The sequence below is a fragment of the Hyperolius riggenbachi genome, chromosome 4 (genome assembly GCF_040937935.1).
Source record: "Hyperolius riggenbachi isolate aHypRig1 chromosome 4, aHypRig1.pri, whole genome shotgun sequence".
Taxonomy (NCBI): Eukaryota; Metazoa; Chordata; class Amphibia; order Anura; family Hyperoliidae; genus Hyperolius; species Hyperolius riggenbachi.
The window spans coordinates 146,752,823-146,779,856 of NC_090649.1; the positions used below are offsets into that span (position 1 = coordinate 146,752,823).

At 41.5% G+C, this 27,034-nt stretch overlaps 1 protein-coding gene across 4 annotated transcripts in view; it reads left to right on the forward strand.

Moving 5' to 3' along the window:
- Window positions 1-27,034, forward strand: part of PLOD2 (procollagen-lysine,2-oxoglutarate 5-dioxygenase 2) — a 178,863-nt gene that overhangs the window by 49,472 nt on the left and 102,357 nt on the right. For all 4 annotated transcript variants that reach the window (XM_068280760.1, XM_068280761.1, XM_068280763.1 and 1 more), the window contains exon 2: window positions 22,839-22,930. In XM_068280760.1, coding sequence (XP_068136861.1) covers window positions 22,839-22,930 — 92 coding nt within the window. The remainder of the gene's footprint in view (window positions 1-22,838; window positions 22,931-27,034) is intronic.

The window sequence follows — 27,034 nt, forward strand, 5'->3', positions numbered from 1 at the left end:
CTGGTTGAGAAGGGAGATATACATTGCATATAATAGGTAAGGTACGCAGAGTACACCACATTCTCTGCATGCCAGGTTGACATCAGTTACTGGATGTATAACCGCTTAACATATCCATAGTTCCATAAAGTTATGTAAAGTTCACATACAAAGACCCTCCCTAACTGTGGTATGTCAGTGAGAAGTATTCTGCAATACTGTATTGAGCTATGGCTATGGTAAATTCTCCTGGCAATACTGAATGTGAGACTTTGTTTTTTGTTATTTAATTTAGCTATATCTGACTTACCACTATGGAAGCAAGGACTTTTTGCACCTCTTTAGTACAATACACTCCACTCAGCTGAACAAAGCATGCCTGTCTGTACAAGCATCACTTAACATTGTGCTTAACTGTTATGTCTGTTCCCAGTCTGAGCGCAACCATTCACTCCATGCTAGGTGTAATATACTAACGAGGAGTTGCAGGGACGTTTCACAGTGCATTTACTTCTATTTCCCCCTAGGCTGCAGGAGAATTTTTAAAAGGTCAGAATTTCTGCGTACAAGATTTGATGTCTGAACTGAACACGATGTAATGCAAGCATGTCAGACTAAGATGGAAAAGTGGCAAATTTTATAGGCTGACTAAGCAAGGGGTCACCCGGGTTGTTTTGACGGCCGCGCACACCCAGACACTTAAAATATGGCAGTATCTGACTGTTAACGTGCCAATTCTGATTGATATATGATTAGTACTGTATGCAGCAGTTTGGTTCAAAAAAAAAATGAATGTAAATTTTAACTCTGGGTGCAAGGGAGCATTTTCTAAACAACTCAGCTGTAGAATTATGTATGATAGCATGACTCTGATGATCCACAGAACAGATCGTTCAGAGCCTCATTTACTTCACTGAATTGGGTGAGAGCTGCATGGAATTAATATGAGGGTCACATGTTCCCCCGAACACCAGTTTGACGTATCCATTAATTCCTTTTTTTCCGTATAGCGTTTGCAAGGCAGCCACTAGAGCGCACTCAGTAGGCAGTATGCAGTGTTAGGGTTGTCTTGCCCAGATAATTCCTTACTGAATAGGTGCTGGCTTACTTAGTCCCAGCTCCTAATGGTGCATCTCCTTCACTTACTCAGCCTCAACATAACATCCATAGCTATATTCTATAATAAGTATATTATATAAGAAGTTTATTTTGGGTGGTGTTGATCCATGGATTTTAGCTGATTACCATCTGGAGATGGAAAGGATTTTTTCCACTTTTGGGGGCTCATTTGTACAAGCTTTGTAAGGACTTTTCACCTTCCTTTGGGATCAACTGAGATATGTGAGGATGCAGGCTAGTGTTATATGTTATTTTCTGGTTGAACTTGATGGACGTATGTCTGTTTTCAACCCAAATAACTATGTAACAAGTGTCTATCAGTTCCTTCCATTAGCTTTTCTACTGTAGCAGAATTAGATTAAAAAAAAAAGTCTTAACCACTTAAGGACTGGACAGCCCTGGCTCCGTGAGGACCAGAGCTATCCTTTTCCTTTATAACCAGTGATTACTGTGATTGGCTCACAGTAATCACAAAGTCAGAAGCCAATGAAATGGGCACCTAACCGAGATACGGAGCTCTGCTGTCATCATGACACCATAGCGAGTGGGCTGCAGCAAGTAAGGCGGGCACATGGAATGTGGAAGTTGAAATATATGCCATGGCAGGCTTAGGCAGATGTAAATCGGCCATAAATTTCGACTAAGCTGGTCCGGAACGGGTTAAGGGTGCAACGGCTTTGTCACCAGTAAGTAAATTAGAGGTAAATCGGGTCTAGGAGAAGTCACATGAGCAGTGTGTACCAAATAACTGAGTAAAAAAAAATAATAATTCCAAGTTGTGTGGCTTTAGGAAAAAAAATACTTTCTTGCCTTCAGTTTCACTATCAAACTTTTGGGGTTGCCACATATTCCATAATTAGTAAATAAATTGTGGGACATTGCAGTAATTTTTTGAGTCTATTGTCTATAAATACCTAAGAAAATGGCTTACAGAAGTGTCTGCCCACAGGGCTTCCGTCAGTGAGAGCCTCCCGAATAGCAAATATTTATAATTTTCTTTTTGGAAACGGTTTCCCACAAATGAATCCAATAATGGTGTCTACTTGACTGGCTCACCACAGGGACTTCGGTATGTGTAGGAATCACTCTACTCGCTTCCAAAAGCAGAAGCAATAAAAAAGAAACTTTCCCAAACCTGAGACCTCCCAGCTTTATGACACAATCATTCAGGAAGAAATAACTTAGGAACAGAAAGATGAAGATTGATTTGGGGTTATTTATTCTGGTATGTTCCACCTTCTGCCGTAATACATAGTAGATTATTCCAGTGCAATTCTACAAGCTTATAATAGAAATGTAAGAACTTTTTGGTGTTTAATACTCTGCCAATATCAAAAATCTACCAACATTTCTTGATGAGTAAGGGGATGCCTTTTAAGTACACAATTTTTATTTTTATTTTATTTTTTTTGGGGACAAAGGATATTAATACAATCAGGGCGTTCCTAGGCACATCGTTCTAGGTGGTCAGGTCATGCTTTACGCTCTCCACTCTCCTCCACAGTGTTGTCTGTTGTTTAAGCATTGGAAGCTGCCACTCACTACTTTGCTACTTTGTTCAGTCACAACAAGGGGTAGAGTAAGTGGCATGTGGTTGCAGGGAGTGACCCTAAGGCTACTTGCACACTAAGACGTTGCGATATGTGCCACGTTAAGGTCGCATAACGTGCACCTAACGCAACGCCTGGTGCTCTTCGATGTGGACGTCAGAGTGAGCCGCGTTGTGCAGCTCACTCTGGCGGCCGTGATGCGTACTCTTGGACGCATGCGGTATCACGCGGTCCCGCCGGCCAATCGCCGCACAGAGCAGCCGCTCCAGGAAGTAAACACTGCACGTCACAACGTGCAGTGAATATTAATTAGCCATGTGCCTGGCCGCTCTCCGCTCCTCCTCAATATTACTGAGCATGTGCAGACAGTCTAACGCGGCTTAAGCCGCTGTAACGCTATAGTATGCTGCACTTTCTGAAGAACGTGCAGCGTTACATGTAACTCAACGTGGGCAGTGTGAACAGCCCACTTGTGTTACATTGCTGTGCATTGGGGGAGCGTTACAGGCTGCACTAACGTGCGCCTGAAACGTCCCTGTGTGGAAGCAGCCTAAAAGGCAAATAAGAAGCAAGTAGATGTACAGAGGCGCCAAAAGGATAAAATATGCTAAAATGTTTAAAATATTCGGGTGGCGGCGGTGGATCGGCCACTCAGAAATGGACTCGATGCTGTCGCTTGAGATAAAGACAATTTATTCATATACTCCACTAACAAAATCGCAACGCGTTTCACGGGCACAATCCCGCTTCATCAGACATTAAACAACGGGAGTATCACACAGCTGCAGGTCCAATATACGCTTGACACCTCTGTAGGTGGAAGGGTGATAAACCCTCTTTTCCATCTTCAGAGAGCGACATCTTATTCCTGAGTGGGGACAGGTCTAATCTCCCCACCTGCCTATACAGTGGTTGCCTGAGCGGTAACCCATGTTTGTAAGTATAATACTTACTTGTCATTGTTTCTCCTTGATCCGATACATACTACACTATATTGAGCTCTCAGTTTCTTTGTTTTATCTTCCAAATAAGAAGCAGTTTGGGAGGACAGCACCATTGACAGAACCTGTGGTAGGTGAGTAATATTGTCATGAAACATCTGTCCTTCTGACCACCGGGGACCAGGTAAGAGCCTGCCTATCACCCACTACTACCATTCCTTGAATGTAATAAATCCATTTATGCAAACCATTAGGAAGAGAGCACACTTGTCTGTGCTTTCTTTGTGTTTGCATTTTTTAATTTGCATTTTTGTCTACACTTGCACTGGTGATGAGGGAGTCGAGATTGATTTACAGTCTGTCACCTCTTAGATTTCAGCTCAAAATTTGGTTGGCAGTTATATGAACCACTGCCCCTCCAACTTTAATGTTTTGGGAGTCAGAAGACCACTTGCATGTTTTATTTAAATACATCAGAAAATCCGTTCCGTTTATGACCAGCTGGTCTACAAATGTTCAAAAAACTGTAAAAATAATCTATCCATTTATGGACAAGAGAAGGAAAATGAGGTTCTCTCTTCATATTTCAGTTTCGCATTGAGTTGGAATATACACAATTATCTAGGATTCCTAAAAAGAAAAACAAAAAGTGGTTGGATTCTGCATGCATTGCTGACCAGTCTCAACCACAGGAAGCAGGGATAGTAATCTTCAAAAACAGATCGAAAATACTAGTATTTAAAAATATGTTAACTTTTTCCTTTCAAACAAAATGTAACAAGGCAATGATATTCACAGTCCAGTTAATAAGGGAGTACTGTATAAACCGAGCCCATAGATAGCAGCAAAGTGGTGGACAGAATACCTTTTTTTTCTTTTTTTTCCTTCTCAAGTCATATGTACTACTTAGCTGTAGTACAACTGGTTTCTTGCTTTTTGTAGATTCAGCCGGTGGGCGGCTTTATTGAGACATGACAAATAACATTTATATTTCACTTTTCTCCTGGCAGACTCGATGCCCTTGAGCTGCAGCTGCAAGGGCGCACTCGGTAGGCAGTAGCAGTGTTATGTAGTCTTGCCTAAGGACTCCTTACTGAACAGGTGCTGGCTTGCTGAACAGGAAGAGTCAAGATTTGACCCCAGGCCTCCTGTGTCAAGGCAGAGCCCTTAACTATTACACTATCCATTAATACGAGTGAGTGTGACTCAAGAGTCACAGACTTCATTTCTCCACAATTACAAAATAAAATGCATACATGAGTGTTGCAAAGGGCTATCATAGATGCAATAAGGATGAAGCATGTATGTTTAGCTGCACACTTCATCCATATTCAGTTCTATACATACACAAGAGATGGGCAGGAGTACTTATGCTGACAAAGCCTGCTGTAGATTTGTAGCTCACAGGATTTCAGGATCTCATGTTATGTGCTCTGTAGCCTACATGCTAACTTTTTGGCCCCAGTACAGTCCATCGTTAACTCGGTCGCATGACTCAACCACCTCTTTTCCTGCCAGAATAGGATTAAGAGGAAATGGGGCCCTAGGCAAGATTTTTTTTTTTTTTTTTTACCCATGGTTGATGGTCATATGGATTTTTTTTGTAGGATTTGGTGGGGGCTAGCATCCACTAAGGCCCCTAGACTTTCTCCAGGCCTTAGGCAACTGCCTAGGTTTGGATTATGGATGATCCGGCTCTGCCTCCTGCTTCTCCAGCCCTATCCCACTCTTTCAGTCTCTCCGCTGGCTGCCAGTTACAGAAGAGAATATGATACATTGAAAAATCCTGACGCAGACCTACAAAGCAATTTACAACCTAGCTACTGTACTTCTGATCGGAAAAAAAAAAATATTTCCATATAGCATCCTACGCGCAATCTCTGCTCTACTAACTATATTCTCCTGTCTTCCTCTTTGGTCATCACTTCTCTCGATCCTTACGCCCACCCCCCCTCTCCTTCCCTCATCACATCTACCACTCACTCACACCGTGTTTAGGCGCACTGTAAAAACTCGCCACTTCAGGCAAGCATACTTTGCTATCCAATACACTTTCCCTACTGACCACCATTTTTACCATCTCATACACAGACTCCCTTCACCTATTGTCCTATCTCTGACCTGCGTTCTCTTTCCCTTTTGTCTCACAATGCTGTGTAATGTGTGTGCTCACAGGATTTCAAGATCTCACGTTTCCATCCCGTGTAAAAATCTGTAGTTGATTTGTTCTTTGCGTCAGCTGTAATCCACCATTGTCTTGTATTGTAAATGAAACCTGAGTTGTTAATTACTGGTGTATTTATACTTGCCTGAGGTTTCCTCTAACCCAACGCTGGGCAAACTACAGCCCGCATCCGACCCGCATGCACTGCTTCTTCTGGAGGGGAATCCCTCCATTCAAAGTTGCTAGCAAGCACCGGGGGATTTAAAACTGGCCTCGCTCACAGCCTGGCTGCCAGCGTGTAATACATTGGCGCGTCCTGACATCACGTCATGTGACACCCTGTTGCCATGGAGACATGATGCGGGACATCGGTAAGTGAGGCGAGTTTCAAATCCCCCGGGCGCCCCAGTTGCACTCCCGCTGATGGAAGTGTTCTGCTCAGTAGTACTGTACAGACTCAGATTGCTCCCAGGCATTGGGGGCGTGCGGCCGGGCTGGGCATAGTAACAGAACAGAGTGGCCCGAGTGGATGGGGAGGGAGTCCACGCACCTCATAGGGCTAGAGGAAGTCACAGGTAAGTATAAATATACCAGTAATTAACATCTCAGGTACACTTTAACTGTTGTATTGTTTATTTAGCCTATACCTTGTATTTTGTTGTACAGCGTCACAAAGCATCTTGGCACTATAAATCAATAATAACAGAGACAATCAAATGCAGGAGATGTTCAGATTGGATCAATTCCAAGCTACAAGCACCTTGCAAAAATATTTAGCACCAATTTGAAAAGTTAATATCTCATTGATCATTTTTATTACTGGATATTTTGGCTACTATGAATTCCACTCTGACTTCACTAGCACATTTGTTGCATGTATGTGACTTTTGGCTCGAGCTGCAGAAGCCAACAGAGCAGTATGGAAAGCAGGGAGCGGGATTTTAAGGGGAAAAAATGACATCCATATTCCTTTCACCACAGAATTACCTTGAAGCATGGAAAACTCTGCAATTTTTGCCAATTTTAGATCTGCCAAAAAATGTATCTTTCAAAAGTCTACGCTGAAGATAATTTTTATTTTAGGAACCTGCCTGTGCAGCTGGTTTAGTTGATGGATGAATAAATAAATGAATGAAAAGTCCTAACAATGGAATCTATTTATATTCCAACATCTATATAATACTACAATACAGGACTCGGCTGGTGGGGATTTGAGACATCCACCTGTGGCCAAGCAGTGATAACCATCTCTTCACTAGTGTAAACTTACAGTAGGGAACAATAAGAGCTCGTTCACACTAGAGGCGTTTTTGAATTTTTTTTAAGCGCAGGCGATTTGTACAAATCGCCCTAAAAGCGCTTACACTATGCTTTCCAATGAGAGAGTTCTCATTGGGGTGTTCTATTTGCTTGCCGCTGACAAAAGTGCTGCATGTACTATTTTCAGGGAAATTTGCCCTGAATGGAAGGTATAGGGAAATTGCAAAGTGCTTGAAAAAGCGCTTCATAATAGCGATTTCCCCAGTGCTTTAAAGAATAATTACATTGTATTACAAAAGCGCTTACAATAGCACTTCTAACATGCAGAGCGATTTTGAAAAAGAAAAAAAAAATCGCTCAGCGCGGGCGAAAGCACAAGCTTATTGCAATGTGAACGAGGCCTAAGAGAGGATTTATTGCTGTTTGGCCATAGGTGGATTTCTCCAGCTACCCACCAGTTCAGTCTAAGGGCCCATTCACACTGGTGCGAGTAGTGCCGGTGATCTGTACTAAGCGGTGATCGCTTCAACGTGCTACATGTAGCATTTTCTTGCGGGTTTTTTTTCTTTTTAGAGCAATGTCAATTACAATGCAAAATAAAGAGCTAATTGTGATCGCTGAAAAAATCGTATATACACTCACCACCCTGTTCAATTTCTCATTTATGCAGTTATCTAATCAACCGATCACATGGCAGTTACTTCAATGCATTTAGGGGTGTGGCGCTGGTCAAGACAATCTCCTGAACTCCAAACTGAATGTCAGAATGGGAAAGAAAGGTGATTTAAGCAATTTTGAGCATGGCATGTTTGTTGGTGCCAGACGGGCGGTCTGAGTATTTCACAATCTGCTCAATTACTGGGATTTTCACGCACAACCATTTCTTGGGTTTACAAAGAATGGTGTGAAAAGGGACGAGGCGGATGGACTACAACAGCAGAAGACCCCACTGGGTACCACTCATCACCACTACAAATAGGAAAAAGAGGCTACAATGTGCACAAGCTCACCAAAATCGGACAGTTGAAGACTTGGTCTGATGAGTCTCGATAGTCCGAATTTGGCGTAAACAGAATGAGAACATGGATCCATCATGCCTTGTTATCACTGTGCAGGCGGGTGGGGGTGGTGTAATGGTGTGGGGGATGTTTTCTTGGCACACTTTAGGCCCCTTAGTGCATATTGGGCATTGTTTAAATGCCACAGGCTACCTGAGCATTGTTTCTGACCATGTCCATCCCATTATGACCACCATGTACCCATCCTCTGATGGCTACTTCCAGCAGAATAATGCACCATGTCACAAAGCTCTAATCATTTCAAATTGGTTTCTTGAACATGACAATGAGTTCACTGTACTAAAATGGCTCCCAAAGTCACCAGATCTCAACCCAATAGAGCATCTTTGGGATGTGATGGAACGGGAGCTTTGTGCATCCCACAATTCCCCATCAACTGCAATATGCTATCCTATCAATATGGGCCAACATTTCTAAAGAATGCTTTCAGCATCTTGTTGAATCAATGCCTTAAAGAATTAAGGCAGTTCTGAAGGCGAAAGGGGGTCAAACACCGTATTAGTATGGTGTTCCTAATAATCCCTTAAGTGTGTGTATGTATATGAGTACAAACGCTCACAAAATGCTGCATGTCCTGCGATTTCCAAAACTGCAATCATTCTAGTGGGCTCAACACCATAGTCTTGCATCAGCAAAGATTTTTTACAAGGCCTGGTGATTCTCAAACCTCCCAAAAAAAATATTTTTCTCCACCCAGCAATAAGGCACCTTGGGTAGATCGCAGAGGCATAGAGAGAAGTAATGAATATAATATTATCCTGAAAAACTTAATTGAAATGTCTAAGGTCTAGTCTGTTTAATTTTCCTTCCAATTTTATTCGGACAAAAAAAGTCACAAATTAATATTAACTGTTCCATTCAAATCAATTACGGTTATTGATTTATGTTTAAGTAACACCATCATCACAATACAGACGATAGTGGGTAACAATACATGCACTTGTTATAGCTAGGGATGGTCAGTGAGATGCAAATAATTCTGAGTTGATGCAGGATTATGCAAATTTTGTAAATGGTATCGTAAAATGTCCTGGCTGAGAATCAAACCTGGGACACTTATGCAAGGCAAGATCCACTAACCCCATCATGTTGCTATTATATCTGTATGTTAAACTACTGTACATAGTGTCATGATCGCTGCTGCAGCAGGTATTGCTGGAAGTAGTAGTGCTGCAGCTCAGGCAGTTCTGATCTCTTTCCATGCAAGCTGCATAGCTTTGTCTGCCTTTCCCTGCTGTCAGCTTGTGACTGATTATCATTCACCTGTGTGGGAATCTGCATGTCTGCTCCCATTGGATGACCTCAGTATAAAGAGCTGCTTCCTGCAGGACTCCTCGGGTTTTCATAGCTTCAGTTTAAGCCTGTCTTGCTGTTGCTTCAGCCCCCGATCGTGTTTCTTGTTCTAAAGATACTTTGCTGGTCTTTGCATCATATATTGGTTCATTGCCAATATATATGCATACCAGCACGTTTATTATTTTCCTTGTATTCGTGTTACGTTGATACATCAGTGTCGCTGATGTATGCGTACACGAACTGTTTATATCCTGTGTGCAGTTAGTCAGCTTTCCAGCACGTTTTGGTAGGTTGCGCGTATCGTGATCACCCGTGCTGAGTTAGTTACCCTGCTCCTGGTTCTGTTTGTGGATTGCGTTCATCTCTGCGAAGAGATAACGAATCCTTCTGAATCCTGTTCTGTTACCGTTTGTAGATTGCGTCAAGATGTGCAGAGGCGCCGAAAGAGTAAAAATGGCTAAAACGTTAAAATGTTATGGTCGCGGTGGTGGACCGGCCGACCATCAACGGACAACAAGGCTGTTGTTTCACAATAAATACAGAATTTATTTAGATAGCTCCCAGCGAATAGTCGCTTGGAGCTATCTAAATAAATTCTGTATTTATTGTGAAACAACAGCCTTGTTGTCCATTGATGGTCGGCCGGTCCACCACCGCGACCATAACATTTTAACGTTTTAGCCATTTTTACTCTTTCGGCGCCTCTGCACATCTTGACGTATCCAGAAGTCCACCCTTGGTGGAAGGGTGCTCTGCCCTACAATTCTTCTATCCACAGAGAGCGACGTTTTATTCCTGAGTGGGGACAGGCTTGTTCTCCCCACCTGCGTTTTCAGTGGTTGCGCTTGGGCAACCCTGACTTGTGAGTATATTACTTACTTTCATTATTCCCATCCCCCACTAATACATACTACACTATATTGGGCTCTCGGTCTTCTATCTTTTCGTTTGTAGATTGCGTTCATCTCTGCAAAGAGATAATGAATCCTTCTGAATCCTGTTCTGTTACAGTTTGTGGATTGCGTTCATCTCTGCGAAGAGATAGCGAATCCTTCTGAGTCCTGTTCCCTGTATTACTCCTGTCCTAGTCAGAGTTCCTGCTTATGTCATATATCGGTTCATTGCCGATATATACATATGTTAGTCAGACGTTACAAATAGTTTCATTGATAGCTGTAATTGTAATACGCTAGGAAAACATACTTATTGTATTTTTGTCTGTGTTACGTTCATCTATCTCGATCCTGCTATTTCCTGACTATCCTGTCCTGTCTTTGTGAGGCACGCCATCGCTGCAACGCATTGGCTGCCTCATTCCAGTCTGTCTTGTTGTGGACGCTTGCTGTCACTAAGTAGCGGCTAGCTAGCAAGCGTTCATTCTGTCTACATGTCCTGATCTCCTCAGTTCTGGTTTATGCGCTCAGCGCTACCTTGCGCTGAGACGTTATCGCAAAAGTATTGTTTGTGGCTGTCGGATCTGCACTGGCTCTGTGCGCCACAATCTCGTATTGGAGTCAGTCCTCCCCTCCACTATACTAGGGATAGCCTGTTTCCTTGTGCTAGTGTGTGTACCTCCTTCATGTCAGCTCATGCGTTGCATGCTGACTGTGGAGAATACACCACCAAGCCTTACACATAGCATTACTTGAGTCTCTGCAGTTTATATTGTAGTTAGCATAACAATGTTCTGTATATCATTTAAACTGAGCATTATTCCAGAGGTGCTTTTGACTTGAAAAGTTTCCTTATGTATAGACAACATGGATTAAATAAAATACACATAACAGAATACACGTAAAAACAGATGCATTTTGGAATACAGTTTTCTTTTTTCTTTGGCACATCTGATTTTATGACTTTGGCAGGCCTACTCTAGCCAAGATGTTCATCAGTTTAAACTATTTTAACAGAGCTCTAAGTATATGAAAAGTAAAATAAAGAAAGCAATATTGGCAACTTCAGCTATCATTATTTAAATTTTTATTTTAGTATTTGTGGCATTAAGTTCACTAAGTAGATTACAATGCTACGGTTAGAATACAGAGTTCAGTTTGCTACTTCATTGGAGTTGTGTATAACTTCAGTGATTTCTTAGAAAGGATGTCTAGCTGGTATTTCATTTGAAATTAATTCTGAAGGTAAATAAAAAATGCAATCAATCATTCTATAGATGCCTATAGATGCCTTTGGTGTTTTATTGATCTTGCATTGGACTGGAAATTGAATAAGAATAACATTTGTAAATTATAGATTTTCAAGTATACTTTTAAATTTTATTTAAATGTATTTTAAAAAATTATATTTGATCCTAACCCCTCCAGGAAAGAGAGCGGAAAAATGAAAATGGCACCCAGAAAGTGATAAAATGTATAGAAAATATTCAAAGGATGAGTTCCAACAAAAGAGGGGCTTGAATTCTCCAATATAAAATACCTTTTTGAGCCTCTTCCCCCACCCAAAAGCTAAAATGTAAGCTCCAAGCCCAGAACGTACATCCCACTGTATCCAAAAGACCATCCCAGCAGAATTTTCTAAAGGTCATGGCCATTTGTTACTCATTTCATCTCCTGTACTAATGCCTTTTATTGGAAACCATTCATCTATAGTCACAATTTAATAGGAGCAACACAATATACTAAAGTTTACCATTTATAATAACACTTGCCTCCATTTTAAACTATTCTTAATACATTAGAATTGTGTGCCTCCACCTTTACACTGTCATGATTGTCACTCCTGTTGGGGGATTAATATTTTTTGATTCTTTTTATCATAAAAACTTTTTGAGTGACCACTTAGTAAATTAAATGCCATGTGGTGGTGGTACTTCCCACAAGTGATTATAGTGGTTGCTTGGCATGGCACCCCTGGTTTGTGAGTATCCTATTTGATCTACTCTATACTAGCCTCCATTGTTTTATATAGAACACTAGATTTTTCTCCTTGGTGTTCCTTTGTGTCTTTTAATCCCCCCCCCCCTCTGCTAGCTATCTACCAAAGTGTATTATTATATTATTCATAAAATATATTAAAATATAATATTCATAAAATAAAGTTAAAATGCAGAAATGTAATATATTAATATCAAGTGAATGCATTTTCATTTCCTGTGCAAATGTGAAATTTCCTTTTAATAGGCAACCGGCTTACAGGGAGGCATGGTTAACGTGTGGCAGCAGCTGCAAAATGGCAATGTACTCATTACATGTTCACCTCAACATACTACAAAGACTAAAACAGCAACAGATCAAATAAAACTATATATGGACTATTTCCAGCTGATATGCTGTCCTCTATAATTTTACTGAAAGAAGATCAAAATGTCTATATCTAGTAGATTTCCTGTGATCCTTTAAGTATAAGTTTTGGCATAATTATGGTCTTCATTGGTTGAAACATCATAGTGGCGCATATATCAAGCAGTACTTATTCCAAAATACAGGCTTTTTTTGGACTATCTGAGATTATGCATAGTATATTTTAGGGGTTGTTCCTTCTGTAAAATTACTTTGAGGATTACACAGACAATTAAAGGTTTATCTATGACATTAAACCAGGCATCAAAAGTACTACCTACTGCGTTGATCTAGGCATAAATGACTTCAGCCTTAAAATGAGTTACCATGGAATTGAAGCCAAGTCTTTGAAATGGGGTTAAAACCTATTTTCTGAAAATACAATACTTAATATTATAGGGCAAGTGTAGCATGCCTTGTAATGTAATGAGGATGTTTTGTTGCCAGATGTGCCATTATGCCGTAGGTTATTCATATGATGAATGTTGAGTCTTCATTGTTTCACTACAAATAACGTGGTTTCAAGTCATACTATTTATCACAGCTGGCAGTGGTTTTAAAGCTCAAGCTCAGTTCTTGGAATGTATTTATTTTTTACTGATTTCTGAGCAGTATAGAAAATAATTTTGTTTTCTTTGGGTGTGGGGTAATATTTATTATTTCTTATGTTCATGAAGGAAAGATTTTACCTAACTTCCTGTCCCTAAGACCTCCATGAGCTTTGTGGTTTTTACGTGAAGACTGGTGGTACCGGAGACTGGAAATAAGGCACAACATCATGAGGACTATATCAGGGCAGAGAAAAAAATGCAAAAAGTTCCCAGAACTAACTACACTATCCAAAACTAAAACACATTTTCTTCCTGGAACCTGGGATTTTAATGTCATTACAGATTTATTTATTTATTTTTAGTCAAGCCTATGTGTGTTGACAGAGCTCGGTAACACAGAACCAGTAGACATTCCTGTACTGTTGTGAGAATGGATGAGGCTGGTGTTGACTGAGCAGTATTCTCCTATTAATCTTGTCTACTAGAATTAAAAACATCTGCTTTCCCAAAGAGCTTCATGGTTGTATCATAAGCAGCAGGTTTGTATTTTTGAGAGGGCATATGGTAAAAAAAAAAAAAAAAAAAAGATTGGTGATTGTCCGTCTCCCAGTCTCCCAGTGGTGAATATGTATAGCCTGGTTTGTCTAAAGGTGCCACAATATTCCATCTGCTATACAGCAGCTAGAGCACAGACTATCATCACAAGCAGCCTGTAAAGGTACATACACACATCTGATTTTTTTCAAACGACCGTTTATTCAGACGTCGAATCGGGCATGTGTACAAACGACCGTTAGGCTGATAATGCTGATTTTGCGGATCCCTCAAAACTAATCTTATCAGCCCAACGATCATTTGTACACATGCTCCATTTGACGTCCGAATGACCGGTCGTTTAGAAAAATCAGACGTGTGTGTGTACCTTTAGAAACCATGCATTCTAGTAAAGCAAGGCATGACTGCCAATTTGCACTTTTGTTAAGCTTGGTCGGTCACTAGATATGTGGCTGGAATATACTTTGATGAATGTCTTGTTGATGATTGTTGTAATTTTTAGGACCTAGCTATAGCATTTTAATGTGCATATCCCAAAAATAGTCCAAATATTCTAATGTACATAAGTAGAAATGTATTCATCAGGAGAATTTGAACACATTTGAAAGAGGTTTTTTTTCTCCCCCTATTTTTGCCATAGTGTGTTTGTCTTATAACTTTTGTACTCTACTCTTCTTTGACATAACATGAATCTCTAGTCTACTAAATCTTCTTTATCCATTGCAAGCTTTTTTCCCACGCTGTATTACACATTCAGGCTTGCGACTGCTCTGAAGCTGCATATGTGATCACTGCAGTTGCCTTCCAGATCTTCCTGGCAGGAAGTGGTGGGTAGCAGTAAATTAAGACTATTTAAATAATGTAGGACTCCAGCATTGACACTGCTATGCATTCTCTCGCCCTGAAAAGATCAAGTCATTATCATAAAACTAGAGACACTGTGAGCTCTGGCAGCGATGCCTGAAGCTTCACTCCATGCGTTGTGCAAACTTCTAAACCGATGCCACATTGCTATAACTACCAGCAAGTATACTACACATTTATTTTTATCAGTGTTAAAGCTAAAGCATCTGCAGAGAAAAACCAAATTATATTTTACAACACTCACCTGCAAAATATTCTGTATAAATATTTGCACTCAACTGAAGGTGCACTTAAAATACCTGCACTTTTAAGGAGTATGAGGATAGAAAGTACGTAGTAACAAGATGCGCTTCTAGATGAACTCTGTAGCTCATGAGAATGTGTAAATGATGTTCACCAAATACTGAACTGTTACCATGTTTGCAAGAAGACAGGTTTTGTATAAATTGACACGTCTAGAAAATAATAGCAGACTGATATGAAAAGAGAGTTTTGGTTTTTTTAAATAAAGTTGAAGAGAACATGAAATGAGGTGTATGGAGGCTGCCATACAGTCAGGGAAGTAACTAGACTTAATAGGGCCCCCTGCAAAAATGATAGCATGGGGCCTCCTTTGTCCCCAAACCCCATGGCATCGGGAGCCAGTGAATGGCAGCAGAGAGTGTTCTACTGTGAAGCAGCCCCTGGAAGCAGGAAAACCTTACACACACTCCTGCACACGTTTTCCGTAATTGAATGGGGAGGTTTCTTAGCTAATTGGCTGCACTTGCGGTTGTAGAGAGGGAGGTGAAGGGGCCCCAAAGCCTCTGGGCCCCCCTGCGATGGCAGGATTTGCAGGGGTGATTGCTACGCCCATGCATACAGTATTTAATTCCTTTTAAGCAATACCAGTTATCTGGCAGTTATGCTAATTCTGGGATCAGTAGTGTCTGAATCAGAAACCTGAAACAAGCATGTAAGTGTTCTAGTCAGACTTCAGTAAGAGCACCTGATCTGATGCATGCTTGTTCAGGGTCTATGGCTAAAAGTATTAGAGGCAGAGGATCAGCAGGACAGCCAGGCAACTGAAATTGCTTAAAAGGAAATAAATATGGCAGCCTCCATGTTCCCCTCACTTCAAGTTTTCTTTAAATTGCAAGAGTTTAGTTGCCCTTTAACTGAAGCAACCTTTTAAACCTATCTGAAAGATTCAAATGCTTCCTTCAGGTCGGTTTGCAAAATATATGCTTTTGTCAGCAATGTTTACATGTAAGACAACCTCATTCTTGTGGTAAATATATTATGGGTTTGCTCAGGCCTTGGTGGTGGTCCTATATGTTGTGCCCAGTGCATAATTACGCAGAACAGTGTTGTTGGTGTGTGTGTGTGTGTGTATATGTATGTGTGTGTGTATGTATGTATGTATGTGTATATGTATGTATGTATGTATGTGTATATGTATATATGTATATGTATGTGTGTGTGTATATGTATATAGCAGTGAGAAGTATGTGAGCCCTTTGGAATTGTATGGATTTCTGCACAATTTCGTTATGAAATGTGATCTGATCTTCATCTAAGTCACAACAATAGACAATTACAGTCTGCTTAAACGAATACCACACAATCTGTTTCCATGTTTTTATTGAACACACCATGTAAACATTCACAGTGCAGGTGGAAAAAGTATGTGAACCCTTAGCTTTAATAATGGTTGAACCTCCTTTGGCAGCAATACAATCATTTCCTGTAGTTGCAGATCAGACGTGCACAACTGGCAGGGGTAATTCTTGACCAGATATACAATATCTCTTTACAGAACTGTTTCAGTTCAACAATATTCTTGGAATGTTTGGTGTAAATCGCTTTCTTGAGGTAATGCCACAGCATCTCAATGGGGTTAAGGTCAGGACTCTGACTGGGCCACTCCAGAAGGCGTATTTTCTTCAGTTTAAGCCATTCTGTTGTTGATTTACTTCTATGCTTTGGGTCGTTGTCCTGTTGCAACATCCATCTTCTGCTGAACTTCTGCTGGTGGACAGATGGCCTTATTTCTCTGGCAAAATGTCTTGATAAATTTGAGAATTCATTTTTCCTTTGATGATAGCAATCAGTCAAGGCCTTGATGCAGCAAAGAAGTCCCAAATCATGATTTTCCCCACCACCATACTTCACAGTTGGAATGAGGTTTTGATGTTGGCGTGCTGTGCCTTGTTTTTGTCATACATAGAGTTGTGTTTCTTCCAAACAACTCAATTTTGGTTTCATTTGTCCACAGAATATTTTGTCAGTACTGCTGTGGAACATCCAGGTGCTCTTTTGCAAACTTTATACGTGCAGCAGTGGAAGCAGTAGCTTCCACTGTGGTATCCTCCCATGAACTCCATTCTTGTTTAGTTTTTACGTATCATAAATTTGCTAACAGCTTCAGTATGTTAGCAGATGCCAGAGAGTTTTGTAAGTCTTTAGCTAACGCTCTAGGATTCTGCTTCACCTCATTGAGCATTCTGCGCTGCGCTCTTAAAGTCACCTTTACAGGACGGACACATCACGAGTAGCAGCAGTGCCGAACTTTCTCCATTCATAGATAATTTGTCTTACTGTGGACTGATGAACAGCAAGGCTTTTGGAGATACTTTTATAACCCTTTCCAGCTTTATGCAAGTTTTTTATTGTAGGTCTTCTGAGAGCTCTTTTGTGCCAGGCATCATTCACATCAGGCAATGCTTCTTGGGGAAAAGCAAACCCAAAACTGGTGTTTTTTTTTTTTTTTTTTTTTAATAGGGCAGCTGTAACCAACACCTCCAATCTTATCTCATTGATTGGACTCCAACTGGCTAACACCTCATTTCAATTAGCTCTTGGAGATGTCATTAGTCTAGGGGTTCACATACGTTATGCACCTGCGCTTTGAATGTTTACATAGTGTGTTCAATAAAAGCTTAGATGAAGATCAGATCACCTCTTATGAACAATTTATGCAGAAATCCATATAATTCCAAAGGGATCACATACATTTTACTGCTACTGTATAGGCCTACAGTAATATGATCCCAGCTTTTCAACAGGCTGATTATTTGTCATGCATGCTCTGCAATGTATTTTCCATCTTTCTGGGTTAACTGCCTTCCAAGACTTCTAGCTACAGGAAACTTTGGCCAAGCTTTGACCTGGATCCCCAGTGTTCATTAAGTAGTCAGCTTTTTCTGACCCTCCACAACCCCTGCTACCCGCTGTTGTTGGACTTTATGCTCTTCATAGTGACATGTCCCTGTAGACTGACTGCTACAGCAACTCCAGATGTTACTGTTTTGTCTCTCTGAAAGGATGCTGCCAGTCTGTAGAGATAACATTGCTTTTTCAAATCCTGACACCACAGTTGCGTAAGCTCTATTATGGGGCTATATTATGGGGAACCAGACCATCTACTGCCTCCAGGACTCTCGTGCGAGAAAGAGAAACACCATTACTCCTATACAACGGATATTAAATGTGCCAGTTATGCCTCTCCTTTCTCGTGTGCATAGACTGCTACATGCTAGGCATCGTGAGAGACTCCCATCAAGTTATTCTTATGGAAATATTATAGTGTTCTGAAATAACACAAAAAAGGAATTTAATAATGCAAAATAAACACTGCATTAAAAAAATGTATGCAGCCTGGTCATGAAACTAGTACTGCTGTGGAAAACAGTCAGACATCATTTGAAATCTAGCGTACTGCAGACCAGAGAGCCAGCACCATATGAACCTCAAGCTGCTGCACCCTGCTGATGTGCACCAGGCTGTGCAGATGGTTTCAATTAACCTTTACAAAACTGTACATCGGCCTTCAACCACAGCAAACAAAATTGGTTTAATTTGAACATGCTCAGGTTAACTAGGGCTTAAAAAATAAGCTGCAGCAAAGGTTACCTATAAAGTTTGATGTCAATAACAATTACATTAAAAAGAAATGACGGTAAATTGTGTCTACGTTCAAACCTCTGAGTAGTATAATATTTTCATCCCGTGTTTACAACCTGCATTTAATTGGTATAACATGGCTAATAATTTATAAGATGTTTTTACTATTTATTTAAAAAAGGAAAGCAGGAATGAAATAATATTTCAGTAGCACGGGGCAAGTCAGATGGTGTAGTCTTATAGTTGGTTTCTAGACAAGTGTGAAAATTATTTTTTTCATCTTCTTCAGAATCCTTTTATTTCGCCAAGCACTACTGGGTCATGCCCAAAATTGGACTTGGCATATACAGGGCTTACATATAGGATAAGAGACACAGTATAAGAGAAATCTTTCCGCATATAGAGATAGGGGGGTAGCATAGTCCACAAATACAGCAATTTAACACCTAAAAATTTACACAAAAATGAACTACAGTCATGTACAGTGTGTGGCAGTGAAGAATGTGTTTCATCAGTTACAGCTTTATGAGGAGGACGATCTTAAAGGAGAGGAGAGGGTGTGGAAGGGGGGGAAGTGAGGTGAAGAGGGATCATAGGGTTCAGAGAGTTGACAGCTGAGGGATGGAAGCTGTTCCTGTGCCTTGAGGTCCTGGTGGAGATGGATCAAAACCTCTGGCCTGAAGGGAGGCGATTTGAAGAAGGGGAAGCCTGGAGGTGAGGGATCATTGGCAATTCTCAATGCTCTGGAGTACAGTCTGGAGTTGTAAAGGAGGTCCAGTGGAAGAAGTAGTTTTCCGATGATCCTCTCCACTGATCTGACGAACCTCTGTAGTTTGTGTCTGTCGCTTGCAGAGGAGCCAGGAGACCATAGGGGGCAAGCATGTTGGCGTAGTGATTAGTGCTCTTGCCTTACAACGCTGGGTCCCCGGTTCAAATCCCAGCCAGGTCAGCATCTGCAAGGAGTTTGTATGTTCTCCCCGTGTGTGTTGGTTTCCTGAGTACTCCTGTTTCCTCCCACATCCCCAAAACATACAGATAAGTTAATTGGCTTCCCCTAAATTGGCCCTAGACTACAATACATACACTACACAATGCATACATAGACATATGACTATGGTAGGGATTAGATTGTGAGCCCCTCAGAGGGACAGTTAGAAACAAGACTATATACTCTGTACAGCACTGCGGAAGATGTTGGCGCTATATAAATACTAAATAATAATAATAATAATAAAAGCTGGATCATTTTTGTAAAGGTTCTATTAAGTGTTCGTTTTTTTTAATAGGGTGCAGGTCCACTTTTGTGTGTCAATTTAAAGTCCAACCTAAGCACACTGCATTGTTGTGTTATAATTCTCTCAGAAGCAAAGGTTATACTAAAGCTCAAAGTACACTGTTGTGTGCAAAGCTATCGGGAACTTTGTTTCAATCAACCAGGCTGCTCATTTCACCATTTTTTTTATTACAGTAACAGTTATCACTTAGTAAATGCAGGCTTGGTTATATTTGTATATTTGTACACTGCTGTCCTCCATTGTGGTTTAAAGTCTCTGCCTCTACCCAGCACCTGCCAGTTTGCTATTGTTAGCCTATGATAACTAGGGCTGCTGCAAATAGAAACACTAAGTGGTCCTTGCACCAGGAATGGGAAGACGATAAAAACCACAAATATTATAGAACATGTGGTGGGAAGCAGTGAATTAGGCAGAGTGAAGTCCTATTTTCCACGAGCACCTGAAGGCGGTGAAACCGCTGCCTGTCAGCTGCTCCCATCTACCGTCCGGGTGCTTGTGCTCGGCACAAGCGCTGTACTGGCTGCCTTCCATGTAGTTGCCTGCTCTGAGCACGACAGTTGCCACTCTCAGCTGTGAAATGAGACAAATTTTTGCAGCTGGGTAATGCTGCTGCTTGTCAAACACGGCACGCTGTTACCAAATGCTTCCTTTTAGGTGCATGTAATTAGTTTTTTTTTCCTTGCAATTTTGGTCATGTTGGATTCATTGGATCATCTGTGCTGGCTAGTGCAAGACTAGAACATATTTTGGGTGATCCCCATTGAAACTTTAGCCATACTTAGGTTGTCTTAAAGCACAAGGGCACAGGGGCCTCCTTCAAGTGTGAAGTACTGCTAGCAGCTCTCATGTTAACCCCTTTATGAAACGGAGAAGCAGTTTTTTTTATTCCATTTAACCCATAAATGTACAGGGAACAGTTCATTTCTTGTGATCTTCAACTGCTTCACACCATTCTTTGTGCCACTAGAGATTCTAACCACTCATTCTGACACATCCATGAGGGAATCCACTAATAATAATCCCGGGTTTCTCAGTTTTGTAAGGAAACAAAGAACTTGGTTCAGCTTACAAGCTAAATACACACTTTTTCTGAAGAGTTCACAGTCTTTAGCATGCAAAATTCCTGAATATAAATTAGTTATTCCATTTGCCTGAGGTCTGTCAAGCTGTCCACATTAATAAAGAGCCACCTGGTTTTGTACCCCAGCCTCAGAATTTTCATCACCCAATTTCCTGCAATTTCCTCTTGAGACAGGGATATGAGAGTTCATATTTCTCCCATCCACTGCTCAGCTGGTGCCTGGATTTACAAGTTACTATGTCATTCATCCAAGTCTAATCTGCTTCAATCCATGCCCTAATTATAGACCGTGGAGAGGGACAGATTTATAAATCATGGACTCCTCATTGTACCCTCTTAAAGTGGACCTGAACTCTTGCACAGTACAGAAAGAAAACCTAGAGGAATGCACACTGTGTGCATTTATAGTGTTTAGCCTGTCTAATTCCCCCTCATCGGTGACTAATCACAAGTTGTAATTTGATCTCTCCTCTACCACAGCAGAGCAGCTAATTTGTAAACACAGGGTGTTAACAATATGTCTGCTTCCATGAAAGCCGGAAGTACACACTTCAGATTTATTGCAGGATTTGTATCAGCTATAACAAAAATGGGTTGTTATGATGTTGCATATATTTTAGAGCAGAGAGGATGATTTGAATTTAGCTCCACTTTAAAGGACCACTACCATGAAAAAGTTGTAAAATGTTAAATACACGTGCATGCTTACATATAAGATGTACGTTTGTCTGAGTAAAAATGCACTGTAAATACCGTTTGTTCCTAAGTTGGTGTCACTTATCACACCTGTTCTTAATCTGACAATTCTGAATGGTCAAGCTACTTGGGATTCTCAGGAATTCCTTTATTTTCAAAACCACTCCCACGGCAGTTACTTAGTCCAACTGCCAGAATAGTGGGCACTCAAGTAGGCTGTCCAGCCTGCAATTCTGTATAGGTTCTTTTCAGGAATCATTTTTGAAAAGATAGAATGAAGGACAATTTAATCAGGAACTGTAGTGAAAATCCTACCTAATAAAATGCAAGTGTCCCATGTCCCTGTGTCAGTGCTTTTTGCGCTCCTGCTCATGTCCTGCACTGACACAGCCGTTGGGACAGGATGCAGGATGGACCAGGAGGCGGGCTACCTAAATCTGGCTACCCATACTGCAGTATGGGGCTACATCTGGCTATTGGGATTCCCATCTGGCTTCCTATACTGGGGGTGGGGGATGGCTAAATTATCCACCTAATGCTGGGGAGCCCATCTGGCTACCTATACAATGCATTGCATGTAGGTTAAGTGATATCAAACTTATTTTGCGTATTTCCTTGTTTGCTGAGGGGTTAAAGTGTACCTGAGACAAGAGGAACCGTATGATTTTTACTTACCTGGGTCTTCTTCCAGTCCCCTGCAGGCTTCCCGCTCCCTAAATGTCTCGCTGATCCCCTCCATTGTACTACTTTCAGCCTTAGTAAAGTCTGTGGATTGACTCAGCCACAGACTACTGTGCATGCATGGCCTTGTTTGAGTGTCTCCTTGGTTGCACTTCCATGGCTGAAAAGTGTAATGGTTAAGGGCTCTGCCTCTGACACTGGCGACCTGGGTTCGAATCTCGGCTCTGCCTGTTCAGTAAGCCAGCACCTATTCAGTAGGAGACCTTGGGCAAGTCTCCCTAACACTGCTGCTGCCGCCTATAGAGTGCGTCCTAGTGGCTGCAGCTCTGGCGCTTTGAGCCCATCAGGAGAAAAGCGCGATACAAATGTTGTGTGTTAGTTTGTTTGTTTGTAAGTAAAAATCCTGTGGTTCTGATCATCTGGGTTTACTTTAAAAACTATTTTATTGACAATGTGTAAGAACATCTCTTGTGAGAGAGGTCAGGAGAAAAGTTAAGTGAATAGTGTGTATTGATCTTATTTTTTTTCCCTTTTCTTTCCTTTTAGAAAATCTATTGGTTTTAACTGTTGCGACAAAGGAAACAGATGGCTTTCTTCGATTTATGCAGTCTGTCAAGCACTTTAAATACACTGTGAAGGTATGGGTCTCCCTTTTATAATGTATTTCTTTTGTCTGAACCTGTGAATTTTCTATTACAGGCTTTAAGATTGACTCACAGTCATTGCTATACATGGATCACTCCGTATTTCTTAGGGGTAGCTAACCACTGAGTATTCTGAAAAATGTTGTGACTTGGGCATTTTGCTGTACAAGAATAATGTCTCATATCACCTGTAAAGGCTGCCATATTCCAGTGGCTCACATTTATTTTACAAATGTGCTGTAACCATTCTGATACAGCTGGAATAATTGGTGCCCATAGCATTTCTTGACAGTAGTTATGGTATGGATAGCCAAAGTAATGCGGACTTCAAGACATCGCAATCAGAAAGCCAAAGGATTATTTCTTATAAGACCACTTTTTCCACCAAATGAACTTTTAAGGTTTTCCCACTGAGACAACAAAACCTTTTCTACAGTTGGCCAAAGTGCGCTGTTGGCTGCTCACCAGATGGAGGGATCGTGAGACCAAATTTTAACTGAGCAGCTAACCAGTCTGAAGCACAGCCTGAAGTCTTCTGATAGCTAAATACAAGAAGAAGAAACTTTGGGAAAATTTGGACTCTGAAGTCCTGCTATGAAGCCTCTCTGAGCTATGAGCACACTAAGCAGATTCGCCTGTGTTGTGCGCTTTTGCAAGTAATGAAAGTCTATACAAAAACATAGTTATGCACCAGTGCACCTAAATTAAAAAAAGCTGCCAGGGATAAAAGCTCAGTACTACTACTAAGCTTTGCAAGGGGTCAGTGTAAAACAGTGATTCCCAGTGCTGGGCAACACAATATGTCGGACTTGATCCTCAGCTGAGATGCAGCTCAACATTACAGCAATGTCGGTTTCAAAAAGGCTGCTTCTTCTTGAGTCTCTCCACTCTGCTGTCCCCACCTACACTTCCGTACACACCGCTCGGAAGGTGGACGGCCTGTATAGATTACAGGGATTGTGCCCAGGCGAAGGCTAAGAGCCGAAACCCATGGTAGGGACTCTGTATTGTGATATGCCAAATAAACAAGAAACTTTTCAGTACGTTTTTCCCATTCTTGCATACATCCAAAATTGGCGGCAGTCCTCACTAGGTTGTTATCTCCTTATCCCTGCAGTCTGCACAGCCTGGCCAGCTTACCTGCCAAGCGATTGTGTACGGCAGTGTAGAGCAGAATGGAGAGAGGCGAGCCGTTGTTGCCACATTTCCTATTTAATTATGCTGACAGCGCTAAACACCCAAAATATCTCCATAGCCACACCTCTTACACTCCTAAAATTTTCAGGTTTGGGAGGGGACCCCCAAACTACCTTTGTGCCAAATTGCAGCACCCAGGCTGGTTCACAAGATAGGTTTCTGTTATCTATGTCGGGAACCAGTGGGGCTTGGGGGCTGCAATTTGGCAGAGAGGTAGTCCGTTGGGGTCAACTCCCTACCCTGAAAGTTTGGGGAATGTAGAAGGTTATCCCCATCTCCAGAAACCAGCAGAGCTAGGACTACCACTGTTATTTTTACAGTCTGGTAAGAGTGATGGGGCTGCTTTAGACAGCCCTGAGCGCTAGAAATCATTATTTTATAAAGAAAGTCCTTGGACTGCAGTAAAAAATGCTTTTTGGCAATTTCATATGTGCATTTCTTTCTGGGAAATGAATCTGAATCCAGTCACTTTGGTGCAGGGGGAGTCGAATGATGGCTAACCCTGCTTCCAGTGAAAATCGGAGCGGCATTAATTACTATTAATTACTACTCCGCTACAAGTCCTAGCTACTCAGAGGGAGAAGTAATTCAGGGTCCGGCAATTGCCAGAGCCCCAAATTAAAGCTGTGCAGGCACCGCACTGTAGCATTGTGGCTATAGCGGTGCCCAATTCAGGCAGCATGCACTGTACACCAAGAAGCCCTGCCTCGTATCTTTTCTCAATTAAATAAGGTGCAAGGGTGCTTAGTATAATTTGTCAATATCCCTGAAAAATACAGGGCGGGGCCAACCTAAAACACATGAATATATCTAAATACTATTACAAAGGTTATGAGGCCACCAAAATTATACCAACATGAAAAATTTATTAAAGATACTTTATCAAAATACAAAGCACAATCCCCTAGGATACAACCCTCCACATAATACACTCTTCCCCATAGTTAAAAACAGGAATCATGGCGGAGTAAAGGTTACGCATAACTAGTGTTGCTGTTTCAGATAAATTGATTAGTCTCTGGCCAGAGAATCACATAACCAATCATCCGTCCGCGCATACATTCCACATCCATACTGCCTCAAAAAGAAGAAAAAGCGGGGGGCGGGGGGGGGGGGCCCTTAAAAAATACCTCTCTTCCCTTAACTTGATAGATATTAGGATAGGGAGATCCATGTATAATCAACAAGTTCCAGTTTATGAATAACCTTCCAGGTAACTTGTAGCGTTGTAGCTTTAAAGAAAACAGTACATGGATGGGTCTCACCCGCACAGTAGTTCCCTTTAGGACACAGGCAATTTTCCGCGCTCACTGTAGAGACTCCATAGCCAGATTCATCCGTGCGTGAATAATGTTCGTGCGCCCACTAAGTCTAGCAGTTTCTTGCGCAGACCGGGTCCTGTATAGCTTGGGTCACCGGCCACTGCCAGATAACAGCGTTGTAGGGAGTCGCACGCTGAACACGCCGGTTCTCCGTGCAGGACAATGGCGGCAGCAGGAAGTGTGTATGCAATGGTCGTCACCAGTCACCAGTCAGCTGACTGGTGACGGAGTCGGGTCAGCTGACTAGTGACTGGTGACGACCATTGCATACACACTTCCTGCTGCCGCCATTGTCCTGCACGGAGAACCGGCGTGTTCAGCGTGCGACTCCCTACAGCACTCGTATCTTTTCTACCTATTCATTATGGGCAGTACGGTGGCGTAGTGGTTAGCGCTCTCACCTTACACCGCTGGGTTCCCGGTTCGAATCCCAGCAAGGTCAACATCTGCAAGGAGTTTGTATGCTCTCCTTATGCGTGGGTTTCCTCCAAGTTCCCCAGTTTCCTCCCACATCCCAAAAACAGATAAATTGGCTTCCCCCTAAATTGGCCCTAGCCTACTATACATGCACGACTACACAATACATACAGAGACATATGACTATGGTAAAGATTAGAGTGTGAGCCTCTTGGAGGGACACTCAGTTAAGTGACAAGACCATATACTCTGTACAGCGCTGTGGAAGATGTTGATGCTATATAAATACTAAATAATAATAATGTCTCATACATGACTGTTAATGCTAAATAAATAATAAAAAATAATGATAATAATGTCTCATGCATGACTGTTAATTACTGGTAACTACATGACAAGTAATTATCACTGCTCCTTATACAGCAGAGTCACCCATGTTGCTAAGAAAAAAAAAAAAGTTGAAAACTTGAAAAAATTGAAATGATCAAAAAACCCTACTATTCCATCATCCTTAATATTATTATTCTGGATCTATAGCTCTTCCATTGCTTTTTACAGAGTACAGTCATATCACGGACTGTCCTCACAGGAACCTAAAGTCCAGAATATAACTATGGTAAGGTTTAAAGTCTCCCTACCTTATTAGTATTATTATTATTGTGTATATAGTGTTGCCATTTTCACAAAATAATGATTCTCATCATTATGAGACCGCCACATGAAGGAAAATCACATGGAGGGAAAGACTACTACATAGTGGAGCGACGGCTTCTGAACGGGCTGGGTGTCAACAAATACATGAGCCTAGCTGCGTGAGCCCCAGAGGACATGGGCTCCCTGTGTGACTGCATGGTCTGCATGGGCCTAGGTCCGCCCCTGGCCCCCAGCTAAAGCTCTCCCCCCCCCCCCCCCCCCCCCTCAGTAGTAGTTTTAGAGCACATTAGCCCCCTTTCTATCTTATTCTACTACTGAAGTTGTGTGTGCAAGTGGTCTTTGATAAAGCCCATATACCTTTTTAACACCGATTGCATTTACAAGTAAGCTTAGTATCGGGCTCTTTAAACTTGAAAGCTGACCATACATGTCAATTATGTCAAGTTTGCGGATGTTGGTTCCCGTGGGTTTTTTGCTGTTGGGACTGTAACATTTTTGTAAAACCGTG